General features: G+C 36.3%; 1 protein-coding gene across 6 annotated transcripts in view; it reads right to left on the bottom strand.

Moving 5' to 3' along the window:
* Positions 1-24,859, bottom strand: part of LRP1B (LDL receptor related protein 1B) — a 1,041,366-nt gene that overhangs the window by 245,408 nt on the left and 771,099 nt on the right. For all 6 annotated transcript variants that reach the window (XM_067472799.1, XM_067472815.1, XM_067472824.1 and 3 more), the window contains exons 15-19: positions 19,372-19,494; positions 18,080-18,220; positions 11,727-11,852; positions 10,628-10,744; positions 1,239-1,319 (exon numbers count right to left, since the gene is read on the bottom strand). In XM_067472799.1, coding sequence (XP_067328900.1) covers positions 1,239-1,319; positions 10,628-10,744; positions 11,727-11,852; positions 18,080-18,220; positions 19,372-19,494 — 588 coding nt within the window. The remainder of the gene's footprint in view (positions 1-1,238; positions 1,320-10,627; positions 10,745-11,726; positions 11,853-18,079; positions 18,221-19,371; positions 19,495-24,859) is intronic.

Below are 24,859 nucleotides of genomic sequence, written 5' to 3'. Positions count from 1 at the left end.
CAATAGTAAAAGCTTACTTTGAGTAAGGATGCATTGTAAATAAATAAAACAATCTTTTGTTCAAAAGCAAAGTTGAATATTTCAAAAGGTGGTCCAATCTTTTTATCTTTTTTATTTCTATTAATTTTTGCATGTCTAATCAGATGTAAGACCCCGGGAAGAGAGAAACTGAGGCAGCCTGGCTGGAGTCAGCCAACTACCACTTAGGAATGACATGGAAGAAACCTCCAGTGTGAAAGCATGGCCACTGGTGGCTTGCCTGAAAAAATAATAGTTGGGCTAGTCTAACAGAACAAACATATAACAGGTGATCAAATTTTAGGGAGCTGTAAATTATTCAGGCAGTTCATGTTTAACTTAATTGTTATATAATAGAATATTGGTATTATTTTCTACCATGGCCTCTTGATATTTAGGGAAGATTGGTCATGTTTTATCACATTGAACTCACTGGTCAAAAGTCTGGATGGGGGATCTGTTCATTATTTTATTGATAATGAAATAAGCTGGAGAATCAATAAAAGGTTAACGTTGTTTGGGATACTTTTATTTTTAAAAATTTTGGACTACCTCTATTTGCATGCTGTGGACATAATGAGGTATCTTGGAATAGGGCCAAAGTCTAAACATGAAATTAATGTATGCTCATATATACATTTTATTTATTTACTTACATACATATATAGTTACTTTATTTATTACCCACCATTCTCCCCTTGAGGACTCAAGATGACTAACAATCCCACATTTTGGTTATAGTTTTAAAAAGTGCAATACAAAAATGAAACAAACAAATAATACAGTGTGGATTAAGGTAAAAACAGATTAAGATATAATAAATACACTTAAAATAGCCTTTAAAGCTCATAATCCCTCTACACACACATATTGTATACATAGTCTGAAACTATAATGCACTCTCAGAAAACAAAGGTGTCACTATCTCAGTCACCCATGTGGAACATTTTGGAATTTGGAGTATTTTGGATGTTGGAATTCTTTATAGGAGATGCTGAACCTGTATTTCCTCTCAAATTATTAGTTCACCTTTAAAAAATACCAAAGAAGGGTGCTCTGACAATTTTCCTTCTTCCTGCCAATAGCTGTCAACCAGTTTCCAAGAAACATTTACTGAAGATAAGTGATCTTGCCAAATAGGATGAACTATAGTACAAGAGGTTGAGGAGAAAAGATAATCTGCAAATATCAACCACTGGAGTTGAATAATTGGTTTTTACCTGAATCGCAATGCCACTTGCTACTAATGCATCTTCCATTTTTGCATATAAAATGAACTAGTGGGTCACAAGTTGGGAATTCTGCATGGAAAATAAAAAGACAAAGATTTTATGTCAGAAAGCAGTTGGGTTCTCATAAATGCAGAGAAAGAAAGAGGAGGCTGTTAGATCAGATTTTATACTGGCTGAAACACTCAGAAAAGGAGTATGTGCAGGTGTATACATGTGTTCACTCTTTCTAGTTGAAGGGACAACAGATATATGTTTTTAGTATTAGATACAAGGGTTTTTGATAACATGAAATTCTAAGTTGTTAAAGTTAAAAAGCAATTTTGGTACCCCTTATGAGGACTCTCCTCTAAGAAGAACAACTGGTACTAAGATTGCTGTCATTCTGTTGAAAAGTAAAAACATGGATGCTCTTATCTCATCTAAATTTGTACATGTGCAATTTTTAAACTCTATATCAGCTTTGAATCTGCCATGTTTATTAAATGAATCAGTGTTGTTAGTTTTTGAATTATTCTGACTGTTAAAATCTTTCTAAACTCTTCAATTTGATTTTACTGTATGCCATACTAAGATTCTTGCATATGGGCAGAATATACATATTTTACTTATTTCCTTACTCTCTTGATTTGCCTTCCTGTGAGAAATCTATATGAGAACCTTGGCTAATTCAAAATCCAATGGACCAAGCCTTCACAATATCTCAAGAAATTTATCTGTTGCTTAGGTCCCAATGATTAGATGTCATTTTAATGTGATAGAATGATTATCTTGAACATAAAGGATTAATCTCAACATATTATTATGAAAAAAAACGAGAAAAAAGTAAGACCAAGAAGAGTGAAGATGTTATCAGTTTGATGCTTTTAAGATTCAGGGTTTAGCACACAGATAATTACATAAAATAAAACATGTTTAGCTAATTCCCACACATTTTAAAAGAACCTGTCAATAAAGACAACTGAACATAAATTAGAATGAACGAGGACTGCAATCAATTCTTTTAACAGTCACAACTAATTTCTGTTGGATGGAACCTAATTCTCCATCTGCATGTATACACGGAATTGTTGATGCAAGAAAGTGCTGGTTTTAACCTACAAAACCCTATACAGTTCTGGCCCAGTGTATTTGTCCGAACGGATCTCCCTCTACATCCCACCTCGAAATTTAAGATTGTCTGGGGAGGCCCTGCTCTCGACTCCGCCACTATCACAAGTGAGGTTGGTGGGGACGAGGAGCAGGGCCTTCTCAGTGGTGGCCCCTCACCTGTGGAACTCACTCCCCGGGGAGATTAGATCAGCGACTTCCCTTCTGACGTTCAGGAAAAAACTGAAGACATGGATATGGGACCAAGCCTTTGGACATGCTGGCAGCTAAAGGAAGATCTGACGACAAACATGGATGAATGGAATGGAATGGATACATGGAACTCTGAATACTGAGTATGAGATTGTTTTGTTATTTTATTGTGTACTGATGTTTTAAATTTGTTAACTGTCTAAATTGTTGTAGGTATCGTTTGTTTATTGATTCAGGCATCGAATTGTGCCGCTGTTTGTAAGCCGCCCTGAGTCCCCCCTCGGGGGTGAGAAGGGCGGGGTATAAGTAACTGAAATAAATAAATAATAAAAGATTTAATTATTTTTTCTGTGGATGCAAATGATTTAGTATGGAAAAAGAATTATTTACTAGCATCTTTTTAAGGAATTGTTGAACATTTCTGTTCAACTATGATTATTCCAAGTTGACAAACTCCCAGTTGGAAACTGGAGAGACAGGACAAAGGTGAGGTGCTTTAAGACATAATATTCACCTGTTGTACATTATACATGGCCTAACATGGTTTCTGTAAACAGGATTAACATGTGTTCCAGTGAAAGCAGTCAATTATGTAAAGCTATGAAGGGAGCATGCATAAAGTATGGATATTTCATGCATTTTTGTTTTCTAGTGATTTGATCAGACTGATGGACATCTCTGATCTAAATTAAAGTGATACTTTCTTTATTTCAAACTTGATGTGACAACAGATAGGTTTGAACCTCCAGATACAGGCAAAATAAACAAAACTACAATACAACAGCTGTTTATTGTCCACAGAACAAGGTCACCATCTGCTATATATTATTAATTATTCCAATTTAATATTAAATAGTATAAGGTGAACATGTGGGAATATAGGCTATGGATCTCCACATAGAAAAGAAGGAAGTCCTTTGCCAGGAATTATTTTAAAACAATTAAATGTGGGGTGTTTACCAAGCATTTCAGTATGTATTTGAAGATGACTTTCATACTGGACAAGGAATTAAACCAGATCTATGTTTCAAGTCAGCGTATTTAAAATTCAATATATTTGATGTGATCAAAAATGTGAAACACTGCTGAAAAAGTTATTAAGTATTTGGCTCAGAACATGTTTCACATGACAAAAGGAGTCTTTCAGACTTACAGGACAATGTACTCAGTATGTTCTTTGTTTGCTTTAATTTAAAAAATAGTAAACAAGTAATTATTATTGAATATGCTTGAAGGTCATCATTAAACTGAAAAAGTCTACTAATTTTCTATTGTTTCCAGTGTATATAAGTTTAATTCATGTCACTTCTTTTCATACCATGGCATTTTATTTTAAATCAAGATATAAACTGAAGAAGTCTACTAATTTTCTAATGTTTCCATTGTATATAAGTTTAATTCATGCCACTTCTTTTCATACCGTGACATTTTTATTTTAAATCAAGATATAAAGATGACTTGACAAGTTATCATACTCTGCACCTGGATGGTAAAATACATTTAAAATGTTCTTAAAATTGAGATTTATATTTGTCAGCTTTCCAATTTTGAAATAAAACATTATCTTTGTTTGAAAGGGAGGCAATTTCTTTATGGTTATATTACATAGAAAACATAGTCGTATTTAGAAAATGGTAACTATTGAAGGTGAATAAAAAGATGAGGCATCAGTAATGGATCGAGGTGCACAGGATGAATTTATTTATTTAAGGCTTTTATATTATGTCCTATCTCAACCTCCGCAGAGGGACTCAGGATAGCTAACAAATCGGCACCTCATAGCGCCACATAAATATACAATTTAACAGCAATATCATACTAGCAATATAAAACAGTATAAAACAGTATAAAACAATATGAAACAGTATAAAACAGTATAAAACAATATAAAACAATATAAAAACAATCAAGCAGTCAGCGGTCACCAGTTGAAATCATCATCCAAGGGGCAGCTAATCAGTCCTGTATATGTCGTCATGTCAGCAGGTCATCCTACTCTACAAAAGCCTAATCTATGAAGGCCTGATCCCATAGCCAGTATTTTACTTGTTTCTGGAAGGTCAAGAGGGATGCAGCGGATCTAATTTCACTTGGGAGAGAGTTCCACAGCTGGGGGGCCACCACAGAAAAGGCCCTGTCCCTTGTCCCCACTAAACGTGACTGAGACAATGGGGAAACAACAAGCAGGGCCTCCTCGGATGATCTTAGGGTCCTAGATGGATCGTAGCAGGAAATACGTTTGGACAAGGATGAAGGCTGAACTTGGGTATCACCTGAAAGGAAGAAGACCCCATGGGGCAGTAACGGTGGTAACCTGAATGGCCCAGTTAGCAGGTGAGGTAGAGAGGCAAGGAAGGGTTCCAGCTTTGATGTGGCTATACATTTTTAATAGGGATGTAATACTTGTTTGTGATCTCCCTCAGTATCATGAGATTTGCAGCCCTTATGTAGGGAGGCAGCAGAGGTGGCACAAAATATTCTGCAAGTAACCTGTATCAGTTATTCATTTCATATTAAATTGTGGTAAATGTCTGCTATCTACTTTAACTACCTTAAAGCCATCACAAACTGCTGCTGCTTTCTACTGCTTTTCTGCTTTTCACAAAACTGATATTTTAAGCTATATGTAAAAGTCCTTTCTTAAATTGGAAGTATTCATGTAATGATGAGAATAGAGATAATATAGTGGAAAATGTTCAACTAAAAATTAATAGCCTCAGGGCTATTATGAAGGCTTCAATAAAAATGTAAAGCAATTTATTATGGTAAACAAAATGATCATAGTGCACTCTTTGGCAGGAAAGGAGAACACAGTATGTATAATACTTGTAACAAAGCTCTGGGGCCATTTTCAATGATGTGTTATAGAAGGTGACTAAAGCAGGTGCAGCTAATGTGAATTTTCATATGAATTCTGCCAAGTAATTTGTATGTGAAGGCCCATAAAATATTAAATGATTCCCTGGGAAAAATGTGTATCCAAAGCTGCCGTGTGTCAGACTTCACACATTCTTTTTTTCTCCTAAGTGTTTTGCCATGAAAAAATAGGTTCTGTATCAAACCACAACCAGTTCTCTGTTGAATTAATGATTTAGATTACTTCTTTCTCTTCTGCTTATAAAAATGAAGTACTCAAAACGCTTTCTACTTTTTGGATAAGATTACAAGAGTTTTTGAGTATTTTTTCAATTTTTTTGTAGAATATATGAAATTAAGAAGGGTGTTTAACTGCATTTAAACTAGTCTTTATATGCAGAAACACATACTGCTTTTCACCAAAAAGGATGGTGGTGGTGAAAGAACTAATAGTTTGCTTTTTAATGCACAAGTACATTTTGGGCTAAATACAAGATTGTGCAAGCATGAGACTTCTTTATCCCTTTCCTTTTCCCTGCTAAACACACACAGCATCATTACCAGCAATATGCACTGGAGCCTTCATCTACTATCCAAAAATATCTAGACTATGATCTGGAATAGGGAAGGAAGATGAATTAGCCTTCTCATCCTTTCATAGATAGAAACCATTATGTTACTAAGGACCTCATCATATGGATGCTTTCCCTGTATTCTCTCTGTTTTCACATACTGGTTTCACAGAGGCCATCCAATGTTGCACAGCCATTTCCATCTTGCCAGCATGCTACAAAAAAGAGAAGACTCCCTGCTTCTAGGGGGAGGGGGACAAGGGAAAGTGAAAAAGAAGAAAGGAAAAGGTTATGGGATGGCTGGCCAGCCCTGAAGACAGATCTTTTTGTGGGAGAACAGGATACGATGTTTTCCCCACTCTTCCCAAAACTTTCCCCCATCTCCCTCTGCTTCCTTCCTGCCTGTCTGATGAACTACTCTGAGGAATTGACTGGATACCACTCACAGAGCATCTGAGCACTTCCAGGATTATTGATATTGCAGAATTATTGATATTGCTTGAGAAGCCAAGCAATCTCAAGCAAAATGAGATATCAGGAGAGTTTCCTGTCCGTCTTTTTGTTCTTTAAAAAAACATTTTGAACACCAGTTTTAAATCTGCATTTAAATGCTTTAGAAGACATTGTCCCATCAGGAGCATTGAAAGAGGAGTCAGCTACTGGTGTAATTCATTTTTTAATAGTTGGATTAAAAAAGGAATCACTTTTTTCTTTGCTTAGCAGATATTTACCACAACTTCACATGTCATGCATCAACCTTTCTTTTTCCCCTTCTGAAAAACAGTGATGCTAAAAAGTAGTCCTTCTTTACAAAGGAACTCATAATTTTTCACATAAATTGATGGAAGAAAGTGCTAATGAGAGTTGTAACCTTGCCAGTATAATGAAGGAAAAAAGAACAGAGAGAGCACTCCATTTGATGAAAACATTATTGAACTCTGTATAATGATTTCTACATATAATGTGGCATTTCTGGGCAAGGGAGAGGTAGGTAATGTACTTTTGTCTTATTAAATCAGGGAAAGCTAAACCACATTATTCATTATTACCCTAATTTTGTTTGTTGGAATGTTTCAAGTTGCAGTAATATGACTAGAAAGTACGTTCCACTGAACTCAGTAGGACTTTGATTTGAGTAAACATGGATACGATGGCACTAGTGTGCAGAGTTGCAGCACCAGGGTAAAGGCAACCTTTCCACTTCACAGAGGTATGTAGGTCCAGCACAGAGACAAACAAATGCACAGCAGCTCTCACAAACACAGCTAGAAAAGTACTTGCGGCATAATTTGGAATTAGCAAATTATAAGAAACTTAGCTAAATGTAATATTATTTTCTCTCATAATTGGTGCACAACCGTGTTATGTTTCAAAAGCATCACAATGGATGGAAATGGCATTGATTTATTTACCCTATTTATACCCCACCTTTCTTAACCCCGAAGGGGACTCAACGCGGCTTGCATATAGGCAATTATTCAATGCCTTAAGCCAACATACAATTCAAATGAACATTTTAATAAAAAATAAAATTAAAATTAATACATATTAAACATTTAAAAACATTATTTGATAGGTCTAATGAATAATGGTGCCTTACTCATTTACAAAATTGCTTGATTTATATTATCTTCTGCTTCTCCCACCCCAAAATGGATTAAGGACATAAAGCAGCCATACTCTAGGAACTTCTATAGCCAAAGTTAGAGGCCTATGGGTGTGGGAGTGGGGGTAGTGGGTAGGAAGTGTACAAGTGTCTAGAGTTAATGGACCAAATTGTCTTCAGTGTTATGAGATTAGAAGGCAAGTATAAAAATACTATGTGTTACAATCTGAAGCATGCTTAATGAGGAATAATCCCTACTGATCTCATTCACAGAACTGAAATGTCAGAAAATGAAAAAGTAGGATAAAAAGAAAACTGAAGAAGAAATACACAAGACTTTTGATATGGTAAAATACAGAAAAGTCTTAATGAAAACCTGAGGGAGGAGAAATGCAGTGAAGTGGTGTCACAGCAGCAGCTGCCATCACTATCGCTTTTGTAGCTGGAGTTAGTCAGGGGCCTGTTCTCCCAGGCCACATAGAAATGAGTATGACAGAGAATCAAGATCTAAGTTAGATAGTCTTCAAGCATCCTCTGAAATAGAAGTATTTGTAGCTGATATTAACTTGAGGCTCTGCCATCCCAGGGCAGGTAAATATGGGTCAATGAGAAAACTGTGTTCTAAATGTCTTCATTGTGACCCTAAGCAGACAATAGAAGTTTTCTCTACCTTTCTCTACCTTTGCCATATATTAACTCCTTAAAACCAGAGCATGGGAAACATGATTTTTTTGTGGTTCACTTTTTCCCAAATGACCATCACAAGCACCGGTATTGAATCAAACACCAATGCTTCCTTTTCTTGAGTACAGCACTCATTGAATAGCAATTTCTACTCTTGAGGAGCTATCTTATTTCCGAAGACCCTAGTGTCTGCTGCTGAAACAGCTTTTAATGGTTCCAGCACAGTTTACCTGTCTGAACTTATCTCCCTCTACGAACCGCCAAGGATGTTAAGATCATCCAGGGAGGCCCTGCTTTTGGTCCCACCACCTTCGCAGGTGCAACTGGTAGGGATGAAAGAGAGGGGGCCTTCTCCGTGGTGGCTCCTTGGCTGTGGAACTCTCTCCCCAACAAAATTAGGTCTGTCCCCTCCCTTCTGGCCTTTCAAAAAACATAAAACCTGGCTGTGGGATCAAACATTTGAGCAGTAGATGTAGCAATTAGGAAAAGAATAAATAAATAAGCAAGCAAACTGGGTTGAATTCCTCTGTTTTAAAAACAAAATTGCAGACACACATATGAATAAATAAACAGGAAAAAATCAAAATGGCAAAAAAAAACCAAAACATATTTTATACTACATCTCCCTTGTCTGCATTGATCCCACATGGACATAATTAATGTCACACATGTCACATACATAACACCAAATTAGGAGGGATAGCTAATATCCCAGACGACAGGATCAGAATTCAAAACAACCTTAACAGATTAGAGAGTCGGGCCAAAACTAACTAAAATGAATTCCAACAAGGAGAAATGCAAGATACTACATTTAGGCAGAATAAATGAAATGCAAAGATACAAAATGGGTGATGCCTGATTCGACAAAGATCTTGGAGTCTTCATGGCCAACAAGTTTAACATGAACAAACAATGTGATGCTGCAGCTAAAAAAGCCAATGGGATTTGGAGCTGCATCAAAAGGATTATAGTGTCTTGATCGAGGGAAGTCATGGTGTCTTTGTATTCTGCTTTGGTTAGACCACACCTGGAATACTGTGTCAAATTCTGGGCACCATAGTTCAACAGAGATATTGGCAAGCTGGAAGGTATCCAAATGAGGGTTACTAAAATAATCAAAGGTCTGGAGAACATAGCCTATGAGGAGCACATTAAAGAACTGGGTATGCTTAGTCTGCAGAAGAGAAGGTTGAAAGGAGACATAATAGCCATGCATAAATATGTGAAAAGGTGTCATAAGGAAGAGAGAGCAAGTTTGTTTTCTGCTGTCCTGGAAACTATGACCTGGAAAAATGGGTTCAAATTATAGGAAAGGAAATTCTGCCTGAACATTAGGAAAAACTTCTTGTGTGTAAGAGTTCTCAGCAGTGGAACTCTCTGCCTTGGAGTGTGGTGGAGGCACCTGCTTTGGAGGCTTTATACCAGAGGATGGATGGTCATCTGTTGGGGGTGTTTTGTGCTTTTCCTTCATGGCAGAGAGTTGGATTAGATAGCTCATGTGGTCTCTCCCAACTCAATGATTCTATTCTACATCAGTGAATTCCCCATAACTGGCCACAAATTTTCCTATGATAAATTTACCATTGTTTAAAAGGGCAGTCAACATTCTCTGATCCTTTGCATTTTAGTTACATAGCTATGGCCACTGCATTTTCCCCATCATGCATGTGAATGCACATACTTCCTGTTAAGCAAGGCTGTGCTAATACTGATATATCAATACACAAGCATCACCATACATGCTTTCTTAAACAAACAAAGAGACAACGTATGCAAACTTATTTAAATATATTTGCACTAGAAAAGAACCAATTTGTAGTGGTAATTACCAGGGCACCAATTGACTGAACCTGTTCACTAACTCCTCTCCATAAATCCACAGTTATGTGATGCTGCATTGGAGAGCTGGCTACAAGCCAAAAAATCTGGATTCCCTCCAAAAGTGTGGGGTAAAAGGCACATTTCTGAACTGAATTGCAGTTAAAAGAATTGCGTTCTAAACAAATTGTAAGGAATGTTATGTATTTGGATGGCAGTGGCTACAAACTAAGTACATTTTTTTTAGTTTGTGTAGATAAGCCCCTGATTTTATATTCTTGGAAATAGAGCAGATACCCTCTCATTCCTTTTTGCAATTTTATATACTTATTTTCTGCTTTCATATTTTAAAACTTATCGTCATAGGAAATGGAGACCGCAAAAAGGAAATAAGAGTCATTTTGATTTGTCTCCTCTGACTTCTTTTTGATGATATAGAAGTATTATTGGGAACAGTTTGTACTGAATAGCTGTAGTATATCGACAATCAGGGATTTATTTCCATCAACCATACGGTTAACGAAATAAAATTCACTTACCACAAGATGCCATTTCATCAGATTCATCACCACAATCATCCTCCTGATCACACATCCATGAAGTTGGAATGCAACGCCCATTTCCACAAGAAAATTGGTCAGCTTGACATGTTCTTGCTTAAAGGGGGAATTGCATACAAATAATGAAGAACAGAGTTCAAATGAAAGCTAGTTGAATTAAACGGGTTTATTATATCTATATATCGTGGACTGTATTTTATTCTTCAGAAAGCATGTACCGGGAAGTCATGCAGTTGTAGTGACAGCATTTATTATATGAGAGTATGTGCCACAAGTGCACCTTAGTTCACACTGTCTAACACTGAGGCAATTCAAGTTCAAATAATTAGCCTTGAGGTTCAGCTTTGGTCACTCACTTTCTCATAACCTCACAGAACTGTCGTGAAGGTAAAATGAGAAGAAATTCTCCCCTGAGTTGTAGGGAGACATGATGAACGACACTAAAAATAATAATAATATCTTAATTCCCAGAGTTTCTCATCACTACATGGATGAGTATTCATATGAAGTATTGCCTATGTAAACTGATATGATTTAAAAATCATGATATTTTAATGACAAAGATTACATGGGAATAATGTGATCTGTAGTTTTAAATAAAATTTCCCATAACATAAAAGAAATCACAAAACTACACTCTCTGATACCTGTGGCTAAAAGATATGCATTTGTATACATATGCTTGAATTATAGTCGCGTATATGTGAGGAAACTGTGTGGGGAAAAATTGTAGATCTTGGCTCTCAATATGTCCTACTGAATTTCAAGTTCTAAGAAAAATGTAATTGGGAAAGGATTCTCCTCTTTAAACAAGTCATAACACAGACATGATTCTATGTTTCTATGATTCTGTGTCAATCAAGTCAAGCTGTATGAGTGCCACATTATTTGGGAATACAGAGACAGACAAGAACAATTATGCTGTCTCTGTCATAAAACTACTGGCAATACAACAAGGATTCAGAACTCCAGTAATGAGATCATAAATAGCAGGAATGATGGTTCAATATTGTTTACAACTAAGACCCGGATATTTAATCACCATAAATTTAAAACAAAACTTTTTTGTTTGTTTTACCAGCACAAGTTTCATTTGATTCATCTTCATTACTGCCACAGTCATTTGCTCCATCACAGAGCCACCTCTTGGGGATGCAATGGTTATTATGACATTTAAATTGATTGTCAGGACAGCTGTGGTTAACTGGAAGAAGAAAAAATGTATGTTATTCTAAAGATGAAATAATGGGAAAAAATCACATAATATGTAGAAATTGTTACAACTCTTTACAGATTTACACAGAAGTAAGCCACACTGATATCAATTCAGATGTAATCCCAAATATGACGTTAAAAGATTACAGCCACAATAATTTTAATATTTATTGACTTTGTTTAATGCAGAACAAGGCTGCACTAAGTGGCTTTGTTGGCCATTTGGGCACGTGGATGCCACAAAGTCTACTATTTCCCAACCTGACTCATTTGGTCCATATACATAAGGCCCTGTACTAAAATTACAATTGAAACACAGCTCAGATTGTCCACTGCATGAATGCCAAATTTCCTTTGTGCTCCCCAATTCAAAGTATCAACCAGTTCAACATTTGCACTCCATTCAGCATCAAAATAAGTTTGCTACAGTTACTAGTTACACTACTTTGGAATCTGTTGAACTGTAATGTGTCTATATAGTGTAGGCAACATGGAAAAAGACTAGTCAAGACAGAAAGAAATCAAGGTTAGAACTGCTCCAGAATTTCAATAATCTAAAACAGGGCAATAAAAGATAGTTCCACAACAAATCCATACACTTGCTTGGATTAAAAGGAGCAGATGGGAATTATGTCATTGCATTTTGACAATGCCTATCAGCTAATAAGAATGTGGGATAGTTTGTGCTTTTTCTGAAGTAATAAGCTTCCATATAGCTCGGAAAAATCACAGCAACCTAGTGATTATGGCCATAAAAGCCTTCGACAACAAATAGCCAGTTTGCGTAAATTTCAGATTTAATTACATAACTGTTGCTGTTCCAGAGGAGAAAACTTGCAAGAATCAATTGTAAAGCTAAAATACTATCACTGACTTTTTGCCTTTTTTAAAACACAAATTTAATTATTTGGGTGAACAATATTTGAAATGTTGAATAATTACAAATTGTTTACCTCCCATTGGAAAAAAAGTAAGTTACTATTAATTTTACTGCCATTATTCAAAAATGCTAAAGAATTCCATGTAGTTTGTGACACAATTTTGGTATCTGGTAAAAAAAAAGCTTTAAAATTAATGTGCATGAAATGTTTCTTATGATGACCATTCTATATATTATTCCATATTTAATACAGATTTTATAATGTCATAACATATCTTCACAGAAAATCATTATCTCTGTATCCATATAAAGTTAATCTTGTTGGGATAATGCCTATTAGCCAATAAAACATTTTACAAAGGATCATACATTGCAGATCAGTAGCAGTAAAGACATTCAAAACACTTGAAGCCAGCTGATAAGGACCAAACATGTCAAAGAAAAAGGATTCTGTTTCCAATAGATACAGCAGGGAGCTTTTTTAATGCTAACTTGTTGTGTTCCTTATGGTTGATACTAACAGAGAAATCTGAAGTGGTATGGGGTATTGAGTGGCAGACAATTTGTCATGTCTGAAGCCTTTCCAGCTCACACGTTAAGAGATATGTGATCGTGGGGAGAAGGTATTATCTGATAAAAGAGCAACAACCACAGCAGCCACATTTGGACAATGTTTTCATGTTTGACAGACGTCATCCTGGTGCCTTTCAGGGAAAATATGGGGATTTGGGTTCAACGGACCCAAAGCTGTCTGTGCCATCAGGCTATGGAGCCTAAACTCTGCCCTCCACGGCAGGTGCATAATTCTGTCTCCCTAAACATCTTTCAGACAGCCATTGTTTGACTGTGGTGTCTTAAATTATTTGACTTAATGTTAATTCTTTTCTCTATTTATTTTACAAGCTTGACACTCAACACCATTTCTATATTTACACCGGCCACGTTATAGCTAAGAAAAGCAATCCTGAGGAATAATAAATGTCAATGACTTCAATTCTGTTATAGGTTTCAGCTTCATCCATTGAAAAAACTAAGTCAGTATCTATGCAGGTTTGATTGATTTAATTTTAGAGACTCTTTTTAGTTGGGAATAGCACCTTCATTTAGACCTTTTTTATATTATCAGATGTTTTTTAAGTACAAGGTCCCCATACTGCATCCAGATGTTTATGCTTCTGATATTGTGCTTTTTCATAAATTTTGATTCAATAATAACAACAATCATGATAATTTAAATTTTTGGAGGTGTATGCTGTTGGAGAATCTGGCCAGATGGATAAGGAGCTGGATTATCAAACTGTCATAAGAAGTTCCGGGATAGAAGACTGATTGGGATGACTCTGTACTCTCAGAAATGAAAGAGGATAGACTATGCTGGAATTTAGAAGGAGGAACGTGCTGAGCTCAAGCATTTTAATATCAGAGAGAAGAGAATTGTTTCACAGGACTTGCTGAGATTAAAGATTTTGATGTCAGATATGAAATGGTGATCTCAGAAGTCAGAGGAATTGTAAATGGGTAGAAGTCAGACAAAGGGGAAATTTTGTCCAGGAGCTGAAGAAGATGTGGGAGTGGAGATAGTATCCAAGATCAAGATGAAGTTTATCTGTGGGATCATGTACTCATCTGAAGTGTATTTGGGGTTTTTGTTGTTGTTGTTTTTTAGGTTGGATGATTTACATCCAAATTTTGCAATAACTTTTTGTGAAAAATCATTATTTTAAATACACACACACACACACACAGTGGGGGGAAAGTATTTAGTCAGATACCAATTGTACAAGTTATCCCATGTAAAAAGATGAGAGAGGCCTGAAACTGACATCATAGGTAGACCTCAACTATGAGAGACAACATGAAAAAACACATCCAGAAAATCACACTGTCTGACTTTTAACAAATTTATTTGCAAATTATGGTGGAAAATAAGTATTTGGTCCATAACAAAAGTTCATCTCAGTACTTTGTTACATATCCTTTATTGGCAATGGCAGAGGTCAAACGTTTTCTGTAAGTCCTCACAAGGTTGACACACATTGTTGCTGGTGTGTTGGCAGTGAAGTTTTGGGGATGTTGCTGGGCAACATGGACTTTCAACTCCCTCCAAAGGTTTTTTATAGGGTTGAGATCTGGAGACTGGCTAGGCCAGTCCAGGACCTTGAAATGCTTCTTACCAAGCCACTCCTTCGTTCCCTGGTGGTGTGCTTGGGATCACTGTCATGCTGAAAGACCGAGCCACGTTTCATCTTCAGTGCCCTTGCTGATGGAAGGAGGTTTGCACTCAAAACCCACAATACATGGCCCCATTCATTCTTTCATGTATATGGATCAGTTGCCCTGGTCCCTTTGCAGAGAAACAGCCGCAGAGCATGATGTTGTCATCCCCATGCTTCACAGTAGGTATGGTGTTCTTTGGATGCAACTCAGCATTCTTTCTCTTCCAAACACAATGAGTTGTGTTTTTGCCAAACAGTTCTACTTTGGTTTCATCTGACCATATGACATTCTCCCAATACTCTTCTGGATCATCCAAATGCTCCCTAGCAAACTTCAGTCAGCCCCAGACATGTACTGATTTAAGCAGGGGGACACGTCTGGAACTGCAGGATCTGAGTCCCTGGTGGTGTAGTGTGTTACTGATGGTAGCCTTTGTTACATTGGTCCCAGTTCACTGCAGGTCATTCACTAGGTTCCCCCATGTGGTTCTGGGATTTTTGCTCACCGTTCTTGTGATCATTTTGACCCCATGGGGCGAGATCTTGTATGGAGCCCCAGCTCAAGGGAGATAATAGTGGTCTTGTATCTCTTTCATTTTCTAATTATTGCTCCCACAGTTGATTTCTTCGCACCAAGCTGCTTGCCTATTGCAGATTCAGTCTTCCCAGTCTGGTGCAGGAAGAAGTTACAGGTCTGTGAGACCCGGAAATCTTGCTTGTTTTTGTAGGTGACCAAATACTTATTTTCCACCATAATTTGCAAATAAATTTGTTAAAAATCAGATAATGTGATTTTTTTGAATGTGTTTTCTCCTGTTGTCTCTCATAGTTGAGATCTACCTATGATGTCAATTACAGGCCTCACTCATCTTTTTAAGTGGGAGAACTCGGACAATTGGTATCTGACTAAATACTTTTGTGTGTGTGTGTGTATGTGTGTGGGATAAATACAAGGCTATTTTAGTTTTGGATGTTGCACGTTAGATTTTTTTTAAAAGCAAATTTTATATTAGCCTGTGTCTTGTTTATATTAATTTAAAATAAATTGTTTGAAAAAATGTGATAACTCTCTATCATCTATCTATCTATCTATCTATCTATCTATCTATCTATCTATCTATAAAATTTGGAAATAGTTGGAAGAGAAGAAAGGGGTAAGAAAAATCAAGAAGCAGTGTGATGGATTCCAGTTTGTTCATAAAGACATTCATTTTAGTCTGCTTTCACACACCTTCACACAACATATTTAGATAGTTTATTGTGTTTAATATTTAAAGCACGAAGATCATTTTACTGTTACATAAGCAAATGTGTATAATGCTACAACTATGTGACAAATTTCCTCCTTTTAAAAAAAATATTGGATAACTCAGATAAAGATGTAAACAACCATGACAAATGTTTTTTTGAGTAATAAAAGGTTTCAACATCAATAATATAAATTTGGTCCATCCCTATTTCAACATAAGAAATAATTTAAAAACAATTTTATTATTTTCTCAGACACTACTCAACCAGTTACTTCAGACTAGTTCTCAACTGATTTGAATCTACTACCTCTCTCATCTCATCTATCTGACCCCACAACTGTCCTGATATTATATCTAATTGTGACCTGTTTATTCCAATGTCCTCCATCCCATCCCAATTAACCTTATTTCCAGTTCATTCCTGACTCTGTCACTAATCCTATCTTCATTTTATCCCTTACATGACAAGACAGTTAAGCCTGTCTTTTTATAGTCTTTCTCCTTTAGTCCTTTTTTATAGTATCACAAGAATTGACCTCTACCTATATTTGGCAGCATTTTCTCCAGATTCTCTTCACACAAAGCTTTTTTCAAAAGAACTAGATTTTCAATAATGAACAAGCTAAAAATGTGATTTCTACTGGCTTTTTAGCAGTTTCTCATTTAATTAATTGAAGACTTAATTAACAACTTAATTGTAGAATGTACTTAATTTTAAAATTGTAAATTAATTTAAGCAATAAATTAACAATAAATACTTTTTGTTAGAAAATTTCTTATTTAATTTCTACCTTAAATGATTCTAATTTGTTAGTTTCTATCACTGCCATCAGCTTTAGGCACACATACTTTTTATGACCCTATTTTTTTCCCAAGTAATAAGGTTGCAGCAAATTTGAGTAAGTTCACACTGGGTTATTCTGCAGTTCCCATGTGTCCCCTTTAACCATATATTAAGCTAGCAAAGGCTGTACAGTGTCCTGTTCCAAATTTCTGTCTGCTTTCTTGGACACTCTGCAAGATGCCACTGCCAAGAAGCAATGAAGTGTTTAGCAACCTTCTGCACAATAATTCTGTCTTCAGGGTATTCAAATTGATTTTTTCCTTATTTGCAAGCAGAGTTTGTCTCTTGGACCAGCCACCAAATGCATGGGCAAAGGGCATTAGCATCAGAGGAAGAAAAACCAGCCACATTGGAATATGAGGATCATTAAGCTGATCAGTGATATGGTGAAGATGTGTGTGCTAGACAACCAATCTTTTCCCTCTCCTCACAACTGTAGACTTAAGATAAAATGGATAATTTATACCAATGACTAGGCAACAGCAGCTCTTTTAATTCCCCCAGACACTTGCATTTATGAATATATTAAAATTCTCATAGAAAACATTTACCATTTTCCTGTTAACGACTTATGTGTGCGTAAGTTAAATTAGTTAATGACTTACCTGTGCATAGGTCCTCATATGACACGCAGAGAGCTAATCACTTAAAATCCTTCTCTCAGCAGCTGTTAAGCCCTGCAAGGAAGAACTTCTTCTATCTCTTACCAACGGAGAAGGAAGGGAGGTGGAAGAGAGTCATACTTTGAAAATCCAACTCCTTTGGTCCTGGGGAAAAGAAAAGGCATGTGCACTACCTTTGAGGGTGCATCCTTTTTTCTTCCCCTATAAACAATTGAAGACCATGGTTTGAATCACTTCCCCTTCCTTCTCTACTTTACAGGTAAGTGAGAGCAGTAGGAACCTCTGAAGGATCTTGGCAGATGTGAAGCATTGAGAGCACACAGATTTGCACTTGTAGAGCTATGCATGAATGTAGGACTATGTATATTGTTTAAAACACGGACTACATTGTTTAGATACATACAGCAAATCTCCGAATGTTCATCTGATCCATCCAGACAGTCATCATCACCATCACAACGCCAACGGTCTTGGATGCAGCGTCTATTCTGACACTGAAACTCTCCCACTTTGCATAATTTGGGTAAAACTTCTCCAGACATAACTAAGAAGAAAGATGTATAACAGAAATGTAGTTATCAGTTGTCCGTATAAGGTTCTACGCCACACCCCTATATTACACATATGGGATTTTGCTAAATTTTATAAATTCATAATACTTTCATGTGGAATTTCCTGTGTGACCAATATGAGAAAATATTCAATATATGTATAGTATTTTTAATTATTCAGTTGCTCACCTGAATCTGGCTTATTATTATGTTTCTAAAAAAGTTTTTTCATCAGAACTGTGAAAACAAACACCCATCTCCTTCTTGGAGGATGATAAATCAAAACATGCACCTTTTTCTTGGGTTGTCCCTAATGTGATGGGGAAAGTAAAGGTTGGGTCCAGAAGTATCCAACCGGACATGCTTGCTGCCATGCAATGCAGACATTGATCAGCCACTGAACTGGCTTGGCAGCTGGCTGTGTAGACTCCATGGCACTGATCTGGAGTAGCCCACCTGGATCAGCACTGGCACATATGGCCTGCATAGATAGCTGCTAGGTTCTAAAATGTGTAAGGTATGGACTTCCTAAGTACACATTTCTTATTGATTGTGCAGTTGCACATAATAGAATTGTTGAGTTTGTTCAATAAGGTTTAGGACATCAGAAATGATGGGGGTGCAGAAGACAAAGAAATCAGTTTGCTGCCTCAATCCATAATCTAGCTTAAAAGCCAATTATGTTCAAGCCTGTATGTAGGCTTACTCCCCTGCACCATTTTGTGTGCTGTGCTACGCCTTGTACTCAAAGTGAAAAGCAGGAATTTTATTTTACTTCCATTTCATAAGCACGTAGGAGCGTTTTTCATGGATAATGTAACTGAATTAAGAACACTTTAAAAGAGCCTGACAGCCTGGACAAAATGTTGCTGTACCTTTTATAATTTCAAAATGCACACTCATCTTTTTAAAGAAGCTGTATTTTTTTTTCAAATTTCACGAACAGGTTTTATCCATCTCATATAATCTCAAACACCTTCCACAAGTGGTTAGGACAGGTGAAGCTTTCAATAATTCAAATACTGTGTTCAGTACAATATTGCTCATGATGGAATACATGGAGAATGGTCTATTAGACATTATTTTGAATGTATCTTTTCTACAACATTAATAAATGCACAAACACTCTTTCAGAAGAACATACTCATGCAGGTTGTACTGTTCTCATCCAAGAGCTGATTATCAGCACAAGCACACACTCTGCCTCCAGGTACAGCTAAGCAGAGAGTGCTGCAGCCTCCATTATTAACACGGCATGCGTTGTCACCTGCAATTAAAACAAAAGACAACATTAAAAATAAATAGCTCAAGGAACATGTTGCAAGAATAGAATATTGAAAACGTGTAGAATAGTGGCTTTATTTAGTTAAGACACTACTCAGGTCAATGCTTTTTTTTTTTCTTTACTGGTGCAACAGTGATAACATGAGATAATTCAGGCATGGCCTTGCTTCTTCTTTTAAAATACATAGGGATTAGTAAAATCTGTCTATCACAGCACTATATCCCAGAATATCAAGACAGAAAATTCCACATTATCTGAGTGTGGTCGCAGTTAACCCAGTTCAAAGCAGATATTGTGGGATTTCCTGCCTCGATATTCTGGGATATAGGGCTCTGTGGAAGGGCCCTTTCTCTCCATTCTTTCCATCCATTCATCGATACATTCCTTCTTTCTTTATCCTGATCAGAGTGATGTGTCATGATTCATTTTGCTTTTACATAATTAAGTTTACAAAGTTATTTAAAATTTTAAAAAGTTTCATTGAAAACCCACAAAAAGAGTCAAGCAAGGGATCTAGGGCCCTTCCACACAGCCCTATATCTCAGAATATCAAGGCAGAAAATCCCACAATATCTGCTTTGAACTGGGTTATCTGAGTCCACACTCAGATAATGTGGAATTTCCTGTCTTGATATTTGGGGATATAGGGCTGTGTGGAAGGGCCCCTAGTCCTCATGCCTTCAGGTGGATAACTTAAGGGACTCACATTTTTCTCATAAACATTCATGACCACCCTGCATTCAAATAGAACAAATACATTGGAAGCGTCACTTAAAACGGAGTGTACTGTGGGCCTATTTTCATTCTTGTATCACTATACGACAGAATGTTGAATGTGAATTAGAGAGTTTGGGATTCATATTTTGACTGAGTAATAGGTAAGTAGGAGGACATTGGTATAGATAATGCAAAATTACACAGACTAATTGCATGTCTGTGCAACTGGTTATGAGCAATTTAAAACTGAAACAAAGAAAAAATGCAAAAATATGAAGACAGTGTTAATAGACATTACACAAATTATACTCCACTAACCTTACTATTGAATTGTGACTGTAGAAATTTCAGAGGTGAAGACAGAAACTCCTTCTATTGCAAAAGGTTTCTATATTATGGAATGTTTGAACATGACTAGCACTTTGTTTTTTTCAAAAACACATTTCACATACTTTGGTCATATCTGAATTGCACTTAAAAAAACCTAAGGGCAAATTTAGTTTATTTGTAATGTGTATTTTGGATTTTGCTAAATAGCCACTACACATTTTTTTTATCATCTAGAATATCCTTCACAGTATTTTTTTTTCAAAAGTTTCAAAAAAAGTTTGAAGTTTTAATATGTTTAACAGGATAGTTGGTCTAATTCAGTGGTTCTCAACCTGTGGGTCCCCAAATGTTTTGACCTTCAACTCCCAGAAATCCTAACGGTAAACTGGCTGGGATTTCTGGGAATTGTAGACCAAAACATATGGGGACCCACAGATTGAGAACCACTTGTCGAATTGAAACAATCTCATCACTTTTAAACTTTCCAATTAATTCCAAACCAAAAGTTAGAGAGGCTTTCAAAATTTATAAATTATCTATTATTTAGCTTTCAAGCCACATGCCAATAAAGTCTAATTTAGAGTCTTCCTTTCAACAAGAGGTGTCTGTTAATTAATTTATTGGATTTATAGTCACTTTTCTCCCCAAGAATAGAATTCAGTGTCTTTCTTATAGTCACATTTCTCCCCAAGAATGGAATTCAGTGTCTTTCTTAAAGGTAGGGATGCATTTCTTCCATGCTGATTTAGGATTATCACATGGCCTTTCCGGCCTAATTTCAACATTGTTCTAGCAATTGTCTTCCAGCACAAAATAAATTGAAATATGTTAATAACTCTTTGTCTATCTAAAGCAACCTCTGAGTGGATACCACAGTAGGGAGTGCTATCAATAGAATGAATCTAATTGGATCTTGGCAACAAACATTAGAAGCTACATAAGAAGAGATTTTGGAGGACACAAGTTAAATTTTCACATCTGTGGGGTAGTGATTTTGCTCTGGATTTAGTCTGAAGAAATATAGCAAGCATCTTGGTATTTTCTTCTAGTAAAGCATGAAACACATTTATTAAGGTTGGCAGAATGGCCTTTGCGATAGTTTCGAAACAACCCTGACATGTTATTTTATAAAGAGGAGCATTTAGCCCTATGGGTATACAATAAAGAAACTAACAGTGCTATCAGATCAGGAATTCATGCTGGACCTGTGTTGGCACAGAAACCAACAGTTAACTTATAGTTTCTTTTTGGTAAAGACTTTCACTTAAAACTTTTATTAGCATTAATTTACTAGGAACCAGAAGTGTACAAAACTACACTTGCTCACATTCATCATGTCTCATTCTTGCCTAGAATTTTTTATCTCCAGGTTTTGTTTCTGCACTCCTCCAACTACAAATTCTTTCTGCCATCTTGAACGACAGTATAATCAGAAACTGTGGATTATGTCAATTATTTACAGGGTCCTGGACAGGACTGAATGACTCTGAGAAAGGTAGGTAATGTATTATTTCCTATTAATAAATTAATAAATAAATAATAAATAATAAATTTCCCTCCCACTCTCCATTCCCTTCCTGGTGGGTACCCAATGAAAGTACTGAGAACATATGGGAGTGAACAGTGACATCCAGTCTACTACAGCGGGGTCCAGAAGCATTATGGGGACATGATAATAAAGTCTCCCGCGGCTGCTTTATGGGAACTGATGGTGTTGTACAACTGTTTCATGTTTAAAATCTTATAGTTGAAAAGCATCACAAAGGCCATTTAGTCCAACCTCTTCCAAGCAGGAATGCACAATTATAATACTCCTAAATGATGCCTATCCTATCTCCAAAGAAGTAGAACCCACCACCCTGACGAAGTCTATTCCACTGTTCAATGCTTTTAAAATAAAGTCAGTCCCCATAATGTTGAGGTGAAATCTCTTCTCTAGTCTTGTTTCACCAATGAAATAGATAAAATGTCGTGAGTTCGAAGCCAGCCTAGGTCGGAGTGAGCGTCCGACCAATTGTGTAGCTTGTTGTTGACCTTTGCAACCCGAAAGACAGTTGCATCTGTCAAGTAGGAAATTTAGGTACCACCTATGTATGGGGAGGCTAATTTAACAAAATTTACGAGGCCATAAAAAGACTCCAGCAAAAGCATGTGGTGAATGCGGAAGTACTTCATCAGTGTCACAGATGGACGATGAAAGTGACAGCTCCCCCTGACGGCCAGAAAAAGTAAAATAGCCTCTGACTGTCTTGTCTATGTTGTGTGTCTTGGTATTGAATGTTTGCCATATATGTGTACATTGTAATCCACCCTGAGCCCCCTGTGGGGTGAGAAGGGCGGAATATAAATACTGTAAATAAATAAATAAATAAAAATAAAATGGCGCCAAACTGCACTAATTCCACACAGTAGATTACCAATGAGTAATATTGAAATCCATGATATTAAAGTTAGACCCTATGAATAAATAAAAGTGGCAAGGTTGACTGTAGCCAACCAATCACAGAGTGCCTATGGGTGGGGGGGGGGGAGTATAAGCTAGGATGCATCTCCACTGTGCAATTAATACAGCCTGACATGATTTAAACTGCTGTGCCTCAATGCTATGTAACGATGGGAGTTGTAATTTTACAGGGTTTGTAGCTTTCTTTGTCAAGAGTACAGGAGCCCCACCAAACTCCCATAATACCATAGCATTATGCCAGGGCACTAAACGTGGTGTCAAACTGCATTAATTTGATAGCAATCCCAGGTCTACTACACTGAAACCACTGATCAACACAGCCACTTGCCATCTTGAGGCCTGAGTATCAGGCACAGGGAGGGATCTTGAGAGAAAAAAAGGAACCAATTCCAATACTGAAAAAAGTTCTGTTCTGTGTAACAAACAAATCAAACTGTAGCAACCTATGAGAAATACATGACAGGAAAGGTTATGGAGAATTTTCTACAAAAGATCTCACCATCATAAATTGACCCATTGTGCTCATTCACATAAATACTTCAGCAGCAACTGTCAAAAACTCTGAACTCATGGGAAAAAAACATACTCCACATTGGGATGACTTTATGGGCAGTGATGCACAATTCAGGTGTTTGTATCTTTCAAAATAAATATTTTACTTTAGTTTACACTGTCATTCTCCCATTATGGAGAAGTTTTAGCAGAAGAAGTGTGCCTTTGCATCCTCTGAGGCTGAGAATGTTTGAATTGTCCAAGAGTGCAGCTACACATTGTGTTTTGATTAAATATCGATCTTATTTCCATATTATTTATTTATTTATTTATTTAGAGTTTTTATACCCCGGTCTTCTCACCTCCGGGGAGGGACTCAGGCCGGCTTAACAACATAGAATTCAATACAATAAGAAAAACATTATAGGTCATCAATATAAAAATACGTTAAAATACACTTCATACAATTCATACAAATTACAGCAAAAATCAGTCCGTCCAAAAGAATCATAAATTCATCACCATCCGCCAGAAAGGTCAGCAGTTATTACAAGATCTCTATATGATATCATTTTTTTCTTTCTTTTATCTATGTTGGGTTGCCAGATTTCATTACTATTTCATTGTGTTCTGGCACTGAATGTTGGCTTTTGAGGTTTGAAATCCACCCTGAGTCCCTCCGGGGAGATAGAGTAGAATAAAAATTAATTAATTAATGAATTTATTAAAATAATAATCATCATGATCATCTAATCTAAAAATGCTTCTTCTGGTGATATTGAAAGAGGAGTTTTGGGGAATAGTTTGAACTTATATTTGTTCCAGATTTTCAGAATTGCTCATCTGATAAAAAGATTTCTGAATCCTGAATGTATTTTTTTTCCATATTCTGTGAAAAAGAATCTCAGGTCATGTCATTCCAGTTTAAAAAGTCTCAGTGTTTAATGCCATCCAATCTATAAGCCAGGCTAAAACACATGCTGAGAAACATATTTTGAGGTCTAATTATAGGCCAACTTGTTGTCTATCATTCTGGAGGAATTGGGATATAATTCTAAGATTTCTTTCTTACCATATAAACTTTATTCCACATTTGGAATGGCTGATCTTTGGTTATGATTGGGATGTTCTGAAATAAGTACAGCTGCTATTATTTTCAAGAGTGGTAATTTAAGTTTACTGCATTTATGAAGATCAGATTTTATTTCTTTCAAAGACTTTTTAAAGCTATCTTGAAAGAGAGTTGTGTTCTCGTTTGATAAAATTATCTCGATATTTTATTTTATTTAAGACTTGCTACTTTTACTAAATTCTTCCAATGTTGCCAATACATCTATGATATTT

Source organism: Anolis sagrei, chromosome 1, assembly GCF_037176765.1.
Source record: "Anolis sagrei isolate rAnoSag1 chromosome 1, rAnoSag1.mat, whole genome shotgun sequence".
In the NCBI taxonomy this organism is placed as follows: domain Eukaryota; kingdom Metazoa; phylum Chordata; class Lepidosauria; order Squamata; family Dactyloidae; genus Anolis; species Anolis sagrei.
This window is presented reverse-complemented; position numbering and strand designations above follow the sequence as displayed.